The sequence below is a fragment of the Cannabis sativa genome, chromosome 2 (assembly GCF_029168945.1).
Source record: "Cannabis sativa cultivar Pink pepper isolate KNU-18-1 chromosome 2, ASM2916894v1, whole genome shotgun sequence".
In the NCBI taxonomy this organism is placed as follows: domain Eukaryota; kingdom Viridiplantae; phylum Streptophyta; class Magnoliopsida; order Rosales; family Cannabaceae; genus Cannabis; species Cannabis sativa.
Genome location: NC_083602.1, coordinates 66686987 through 66696067, shown reverse-complemented (window position 1 = coordinate 66696067; position 9081 = coordinate 66686987). Strand labels below are relative to the sequence as shown.

The window sequence follows — 9081 nt, the reverse complement described above, 5'->3', positions numbered from 1 at the left end:
TGCAGCGGAATTAATGTCTCCTTCCACTCAGATCTCTAACCCTTGATTCCTTTCTGTAGCAGAGTATAATCAAGATCTGAGCCCGAATGTCCTTCTTCTTCAAGTTTGATCCTTCACAGTCTTCCAATCTATGATTGAGTTACTGCTTGCTGTGTGTGGGCACTTACTCTTTCACTAGGGTCACGAAAAAGATGAAGGAGAAAAGAGAGAGGGATTTCGGCCAGGTATAGAAAGTGGGGAAGGCTCAGTTTTTCTGAAGAGAGAAATTTCTGTCAGAAAAGGTTATTAAAAACTTGTGATTTGACTGAGCCATCACTTTCTATTTATAGGCAACTACTAGGTTTAGGTTAGGATTTATTTGGCATTAAAATAATGAAAATATTAATTTGAAAAAGCACATTAAGTGGCCGGCCATGGTGTAGTAATGGGCCTCACTTAATTTTGCAATTTTATCAAATTTTATCTCTATTTTCTCAAAAATGCAAATTTTCCAATTCTAACCTTTTAAATGCCAAAACTAATTATTTAATAACTAAAACAGATTATTAAATAATATTGTCATTTAATTTAATTATTAATTAGACATATAAAGTCCATTAATAAATAAATAAACCTAGAATCTCTTTTCTTTACAATTTCACCCCTGCTTAGTGAAAATTCATAAAATTAGACATAGTCTAACTTTAGAATTATAATTGATCAATCACGAATCAATTAATGAGTCTTACAAGCAGAATGTTCTCAACTAGAATGGGGACCATGGATCTATATGCTGAGCTTCCAATAAGTGAACCAAATTTACCAAGTAAATTCCTACTTATTAATTCTTCGTTGAATCCACTCTTAGAACTTAGAATTGCACTCTCAGACTTATATAGAGCATATTGTATGTTCCACGATATCAATATACTATCTCATTTAACCATTGTTATAATCTTATTGTGATTTAAAGATCCTCTATATAGATGATCTACATCGAGATGGGATTTCTTTACCGTTCTCACCCCTCAATGTATTTTGCCCCTTAAAACACTTAGCTACCTGTAAATGGTGTTTAGTGATCTAATAATTAGTCAGTTAAACAAGAGCTCATCCATTTACTTCTATTTGCTAAGCTCGAAGGGAATCATCACTTGACTTCTATACACCAGTAGAAGCTATAGATTCCATATTTATGTTCAGCACTCCCACTCAATCATACTATCATGTTCCCAAAATATACGTATCACCCTGACCCAAAAGTAGGCTTAACTAATAAATCAAAGAACATGAATAGCACTCCTGAGTTGAGCCCAAGCATATCAGGATTTAGATTCTTTTAATCTTAAGATCAACTACTGATATTGACTTGGAAAGATATGTATAACGGTAAGTTTGTAATATCTTAACTTAGTTGCAATATCGGTCCAGTCCAATGTATACTCCATACATTCGAAACTAGTATACTTTACTAATGTCCTGGAAAGAACATAACACTTACTCCAAGTGTAAGTATACATCATCGCTGATTATCACATTAGTGTAAATCCAATAACACTGATGAAACAGGGACCAAAACTTTTGATTCATATGATCACAATCACATTCCACTGTGTTGACGATACTGTAATTATGAATAAACATATGATCTGGATTTAACTGATTTTGTGTGTATGAATGTAATAAACATATTAAACCATTAGCATGTAAAATTCATGCAAACATCAATCACTTCAAATTTCTTATATTGATAACTAATCAGATTGTAAAGAGTTTTATTTAGGGCATAAAACCCAACACTCATTATCCAACTAATGCCTCCAAAGCTAATAACCTAGCTTTTGATGAGATCTCTTCCTTCTTTTTTCTTCTTCAATTTCGAAAACACTATAGCCTATCTTCACAAATATTTTTCAGCCATTAGTGAATGACTGAGTGCCCACACACATCAAGTTGGTATCTTAATCATAGTGTGGAAGATTGTGAAGAATCCAATCAACAAGAAGGAGAATCAAACTAAAGGAAGGAGAGAAAGAGATCCAGATTCAGATCTTGGTGATGCTCTGCTACAATAAGGAATCAAGGGCTAGAGATCTGAACGGAAGGAGTCATTATATTCCGCTGCACCCAATGTAAGGTTTCCTAAACTTTATATGTGTTTATTTCATTATTTTATACTTCATATTAGGATGTTAATAAAATATACATGGTAGTAAATCTAGATCCTGGTAAAATATTTCCAACAACTGGCACCAGAGCCATGGTAATGATTTACTTTCATGAAATATGAATTAAAACGATATTATGTGTTGATTTGGATGGTTTCATGTGGTTTATGTGCTTATTTGATGATAGTTTAGAAATCGCAATATATGTTACTGAAATATTTTTTATTTCGAACTGGAATTATTTTTTCTGGAAAGTAGACAAAAAAATAATAAAGTAGTAAATCTAGATCCTGGTAAAATATTTCTAACACACACACCATTAGACTGTAAATATTCAATGTTTATCACCCAAAATGAGGGTCACTAAAAATATGAAGTGTCACTAAATACTAAAACCCAAAATTTATAATTTTATATAAATAAAAAAATCATGGCCTATAAAGACGTGCCACACGTGTGAGCAAATCTATTTGCCAACGCGTTATGCGTGTCGCTAAAGCCACGTGGCTTTAGCGACACGCATAACGCGTTGGCAAACACATTTGCTCACACGCATAGCGTGTCACCATACACCCTTTTATTTAAAAAAAAAAATTAATAATCAGTCCTAATTATGAAAAAAAAAATAAAAAATTAAAAGGTGGCACGGTTTCCTTTTTCAAACCCTAAAGCTTTTTTTTCCATAAAAGTTTACCAAAAAAATATAAAATATTCATTGATAAAAAGAAAAAAAAATAAAAAAAATAAATTGGGGTCTAAACCCCTCTTTCTCTTTCATTAAAAGACTCTAATAACTTTCCCTCTTCTTCTCGCCTAAGTCGCCTCTTCCCCTCTCTCTCTTCTTCTCGCCTCTTCTTTCTTTCTCTTGGAAAGTGGCTACCCAGCTTCCTCTTGCCTCCGTGGATGCAACAACCAGATGGGTTTTGGTCAGCCCGTCGTCGTCGATAATCATGGCCAACGTTCTCTCATTTCTGTTATGCGATGCGTCATAGCCAAGCCCCGACTTTCCCATCACTGGTAGCTCAAACGAAGACCAACTAGGTCCTCTCCGGTCTTCGTTCATTTTTGTTTGTCTTTCTCTCTCTCTCTCTCTCTCTCTCTCTCTCTCTCTCTCTCTCTCTCTCTCTCTCTCTCTCTCTCTCTTTACAGGTTGGCAATGATGGTAGCTGTTTGAGGTTCTAATGGTTCGGAATTCATGGCTTGTGATTGAATAAGCTATGGTTTTTGGATTTTTTCACTGGAAGTCATTACCCGTTTCTGGGTTTTTTTAATCAATTTTTGGTTTTTTTTATATCAATTTCTGAGTTTGTAGTCATATATTGCTTTGTATATGATTTTTTTTTTTTTTTTTTTTTTTTTTAGTTTAGATTAGTATTTTTTTTTCTTTAAAACCACTCATTTTCTTGTTTGCAAGTTGACAATGATGGTAGTTGTTTGAGGTTCTAAGGGTTCGTGGTTCATGGCTTATGATTGAAGAAGCTATGGTTTTTGGATTTTTTTACTAGAAGTCATTACCCGTTTCTGGATTTTTTAATTATCAATCAATTTTTGATTTTTTTATATCAATTTTTGAGTTTGTAGTCATATATTGATTTGTATATGATTTTTTATTTTTATTTTTATTTAGTTTATATTAGTTATTTTTTTCTTTAAAACCACTCATTAGTATTAATGTTATTAATTATAATTATAATTATTTTGTGTATTTTTTTGGTAATTAATCTAAATGTATTTATATTACTTAAATAAAATCTGAATGTATTTATATAATTTGTAATTTAAATTGATAAGTATACCCATTTAAATTCTTAATACAGATCTATATTAAATTAAATTAAATATTATTTTTTTTAGAAAAATATTTGATATAGTGGCACTTTTTGTGTGTCACTAGATCTCAAAAAATATTAATAAAAAAGGAAAAAAAAAATGATATAGTGACACTTCATGTGTGTGGCTGTTACCTTTTCAGTCTAACAAAACTTGACTCTATATGCCTATAGTGACACGCAGAAAATGAATGCAAAAGATTTCAGTGACACGTATGAAGTGTCACTAAAAATTGTCTTTCCAGCCACTCTCATTAGTGACGCATGTTGAAGTGTCACTATACACTTTTAGAATTACTCAATGTGTGTCACTAAAACTCAATTTTCTAATAGTGTTTTCTCAGCCAGATTTTTAATGAGACAATTATTATGGGCATCAAATAGGAAGTGTTATAAATATTAATAAATATATGGATGTTCAAATGTTTATTTATTACCCGTAGTTGTATATAATATTCTATTTTTCTTAATTCTCAATCTTTAACTCTCATATGTATGTAAATAGGGCATCACCCAAAATTTTCTCTCTTCCCTATTTATTTTTTCAAAAAATTATAATATTTTATAATAAATATTATTTATATAAATACTTTGGAGTTATTCATTACCCATTCACCAACTCTACTAATAATAATAAAAAAAATTAATTAATTACATAAATAGTGGATTAGTCCATGATAATGGGACCGGCTAACCGTGGCGGTCCACGTCAGTGGAACCATAAACAAATCGAATGGTCGGTGAAGCAAATACCATAAACCAATCATTTATCCACCGATGGACCCCACTTTCATAGCCGACAGTCTCCAATCGAAACTTTTTCCATTCAATCATCACCCCACTCTATAACAAGTCATCAGATCGTACACGTGGCGCTACGAAAACAATTTGGAGGCCCGCCTATTTGGCTCTCCGGACATTGACAGGTGGCAACCACGAACATTATTTGACCGGTCTTAACTTTTTGTCGTTCATTTTAACCTTAATAATGGGTCCAAACCGGCTAATCCGGTCAGATAATTCGTTTATACTCATCAGCGTCATCACTATATAACTGCCACTAACTAAAGCTAATCAAACCACGAAGAGCTCAAGTTATCAGCGCTAAATTTTCTTTTTCTTTAAAAATTATTATAAACAAAGGAAATGGGTAGAATCGCAATAGGTAGTCCGGCTGAGATCAGCCAAGCCGACTCACTCAAGGCGGCTTTGGCTGAGTTTATCTCAATGCTGATCTTCGTTTTCGCCGGTGAAGGCTCCGGCATGGCATACAGTAAGTGTCCTCGTTTTTTTTTCTACGTATTTATGTTTTAAAGAATTTTAAAAAATTGATGAAAGTTATGAAAGTTGTATTGATGTATGATCATGATTTGGCGCAGACAAGTTGACCAACAATGGCTCAGCGACGCCAGCCGGATTGGTGTCGGCTTCGTTATCTCACGCATTTGCACTATTCGTGGCGGTGTCAGTCGGAGCTAACATCTCGGGTGGCCATGTCAACCCGGCCGTGACCTTTGGTGCGTTTGTTGGTGGCCATATCACTCTCATGAGGAGTGTCTTGTATTGGATTGCTCAGTTGCTTGGCTCTGTTGTTGCATGCTTGCTTCTCAAGTTCGCAACTGGTGGATTGGTAAGTCATCACCAAGTATATATCATATATGTTTTGGTTCATCTTTTAGAAATGTCACTATATAACATAAAATGTTTTTTTTGATATTGCAATTAGAATTTAAATTTATTACATATATCTAAAAAAAATTTCAGAAAATTTACAATAATAACGTTATTATTATTGACGTGCCACTTCAGTCAAATTTAATATTTTTCTTGATATTTTTTGGTTTTTTTTTTTTTTTTTTTTTTTTATGTTTAAAAGTATTTTTTTAGTTACTAATAGTGTTGCTAAGAATACAATTAGTAACCTTTTTATATCATATAATTTGAGATATATTTTGGTTACATCTAAAATTTATTTGAATACATTTTAGTTATTAATTATTTATTTTTAAGTTATATTATGATAGACTAATTTAAAATACATTTAGGTAACCTTAAAAATTATTTCGAAACTAATGAGCTGTCATGTAATATAACAATCTACTATTTTTATATATTGTTTATTTTATATACCTTTTAGTTATTTTGAAAGCTAAATAGTTATCGTATAATATAATATAAATCAATTAACAAAATTATAAAATGAATGTTAACTAAGATTAAAAAATCAGAAAATTGTAACTAATTACTATATTAGTAATGAAATGGTTTATTTTTTTAGAAATAGCAAAAAAAAAAAAAAAAATTATATGCTTCACACATTTTGAAATATTTACTTTTAATAGTATATCACAATAATATTTTTTTAGCCTCATCCGAATAGCGATGTCACCAGAAATTATTTTTAAAGTTTAAGAGAGAAAGAAAGAGATAAAGTAGTAACCTTAAAGAGAAGGGGAAAAAGAGAGAGAAAGAAAAGTATAAATGAGAGTATTGAAACATACCCAAATAAATAAAAACCTTATTATTATACTTGACTAAGTCATAATTTATAATTAGATCAAAAATAAATTGTCAAGTGTTAAATTCTCAAAACTATATTTCTATTATTATTCTTTTTTTTTTTCAAAAAATAACTTTTTGTTATTATTTAAAAGAAATAGAAACAGTGTATCATATTTCTAAAAAATAAAAAAGTATTATAATATTAAAAGTATTACGCTTAAATTAAAATTAAAATTAATAATAAATTTTGAATATTATTTATATTTCTTTTTTTTATAAATAATACTTAAATTAAATATTTTTTTAATATAAAAAATGATATTATTTATTAAATAACATCCAAAAAGAACTAATTATATACAACTAAAAATATGCATAGTCAAAATAAAAAAAGAATATAATAAAATATACGTTTATTGTAAATTAAGCATATAATTTAAAATTTTCTTTTATTATTTGTGAATAAAGATCTAATAGTTTAATTATTTTTATAATTAATATTTATAGTTATTTTTAATACCTATTAATAAGTGTTATGTTTATATATATAATAAACCATTGACTTTTTTCTAAAAAAAAATTAAAAAATTAAAAAAATTAAATAACGATAAGTTTTACCTAATTCTTACACCATTAAATAATGAGCATTGTTTTTGGGCATCGTCTAGCACCTCTTGACATGTTATCTTGCGATTAGTTAGCAGTAATCTCTAAAAATTAATATTTAATTCTATGAAACCCGACATTTAATTGGATCAATAACAATATTGACACATACAAAAATAATAGGCACCACTCTTAAATAATTATGGTAGTAAAAACAATTATCATATGTTAAGGTCATAATTAGTACGTAAGTGAGATGAGTATTTAAGTTCTACTTTTGTTAATGCAGGAAACCTCGGCTTTCGCTCTATCATCCGGAGTAGGAGCATGGAACGCAGTTGTGTTCGAAATAGTGATGACTTTCGGGCTAGTATACACGGTGTACGCGACCGCAGTAGATCCCAAAAAGGGTGACATTGGAATTATTGCCCCCATTGCCATAGGTTTCATTGTGGGAGCCAACATATTGGCTGGTGGTGCATTTGACGGGGCCTCCATGAACCCAGCCGTCTCGTTTGGGCCTGCTGTCGTTAGTTGGACTTGGGCCAACCACTGGGTCTACTGGCTCGGCCCATTTGTGGGCGCTGGCATTGCTGCCCTTGTTTACGAGATCGTTTTCATCTGCCCAGCCACACACGAACAACTCCCAACCACAGAGTACTAAGCTGTTGTAGAAAATTTGGTTGTTGGATTTTCTTGATATTGTTTGTATTTGGATTTTGTTAAATGGTTATTCCCTAGAGAATCTTCCTGGTCTTTTCTTTATTTTTTTTAAGTCTCATTTTCAATTGAAAAATTAGTTGATCTATGTTCTATTCCTTTTTGTTCAACTTCATTTTCAAATGTTCACGAAGTATCCCTACTACACTAAAATACGTCGATAGAAAATTTAATTGAACAAAAGGCTAGTGGTGCATAATGTCTAGTGAGATAAATGGCCTTACGTAAATAGTTGGTGGCCATATTGGTGTTTTTGGACACTTTTTCGGCGCTACAACTGCTCCACTAAAGTTAACTTCGGTTCAAAACTACTATAATTACGACAAATTTTATAAATTAAAATAACTAATAATAACTATAATAATAAGTGATTGCCGACTTTTAGTGATATTATTTAGAGTAATTTGCGGTAAAATCCCCTCAATTATGTTTACTTGCAAAAAACTATCCAATCTCATATTTTAGTGGGAAAGTCATCCAAAGTACTATTTCATTTACATTTTAAAGGTTCCATCTGTCCAGCCTCGTTAAGTCCTAATTTTTCCCACGTGGCAATGACAGGTCACTAAAAAATTATCATACGTGGTCATATTTTACAAAATAAAAATTAAAATAAAAATAAAAGCTTTAAGAGTAATTTGCGGCAAAACCCCCCAACTATCAATTTACTTGCAAAACACCATCTAAAACCTTTAAGGTTTGGATGGTTTTTTGCAAGTAAATTGATAGTTGGGGGTTACCGCAAATTACTTAATAAATACTTAAAAAATATGAATAATTATAAATTCCACTTAAACCGTGGTTTCGAACCAAACCAACAGTTCTTAATGGTTTGGTTTGAGAAATTTATTGGTCTGGTTTGGTTTTTTATTCAAAAAATTTTAAAGTTAGATGGTTTTTTGCAAGTAAATTGATAGTTTGGGGAGTTTTACCGCAAATTACTCTTAAAAATTTTATTTTTATTTTAATTACTCATTTCAATTATCATTTTGTAAAATATAGTCACGGAAGATAATTTTTTATTGACCTGACATTACCACGTGGGCAAAATTATAACTTAACAAGGCTGGACAGACGACACCTTAAAATGTAAACGGAACAGTACTTTGGAGGATTTTCCAACCAAAATATGATGTTGGATAGTTTTTTGAAAATTACTTAATAAAAATAGTACAATTACTTAAAACAATATGAATAATTATAAATTCTACTTAAACCGTGGTTTCGAACCAAACCAACCATTCTTAATGGTTTGGTTTGGTTTGGTTTGAGAAATT

At 30.8% G+C, this 9081-nt stretch overlaps 1 protein-coding gene across 1 annotated transcript; it reads left to right on the top strand.

The window, feature by feature from the left end:
• Positions 1-4997: 4997 nt before the first annotated feature.
• Positions 4998-7892, top strand: LOC115718681 (aquaporin TIP1-2). The gene is made up of 3 exons (XM_030647502.2): positions 4998-5249; positions 5356-5606; positions 7374-7892. The coding sequence occupies exons 1-3, from the start codon at positions 5123-5125 to the stop codon at positions 7746-7748; spliced, it is 753 nt and encodes a 250-aa protein (XP_030503362.1). The 5' UTR covers positions 4998-5122; the 3' UTR covers positions 7749-7892.
• The last annotated feature ends 1189 nt before the right edge of the window (positions 7893-9081 follow it).

Coding starts and splice junctions, on each gene's coding strand:
- LOC115718681 (XM_030647502.2), top strand. CDS start 5,123: ATGGGTAGAATCGCAATAGGTAGTCCGGCTGAGATCAGCCAAGCCGAC. Junction 5,250..5,355: donor AGGCTCCGGCATGGCATACA/GTAAGTGTCCTC, acceptor GATTTGGCGCAG/ACAAGTTGACCAACAATGGC. Junction 5,607..7,373: donor AGTTCGCAACTGGTGGATTG/GTAAGTCATCAC, acceptor TTGTTAATGCAG/GAAACCTCGGCTTTCGCTCT.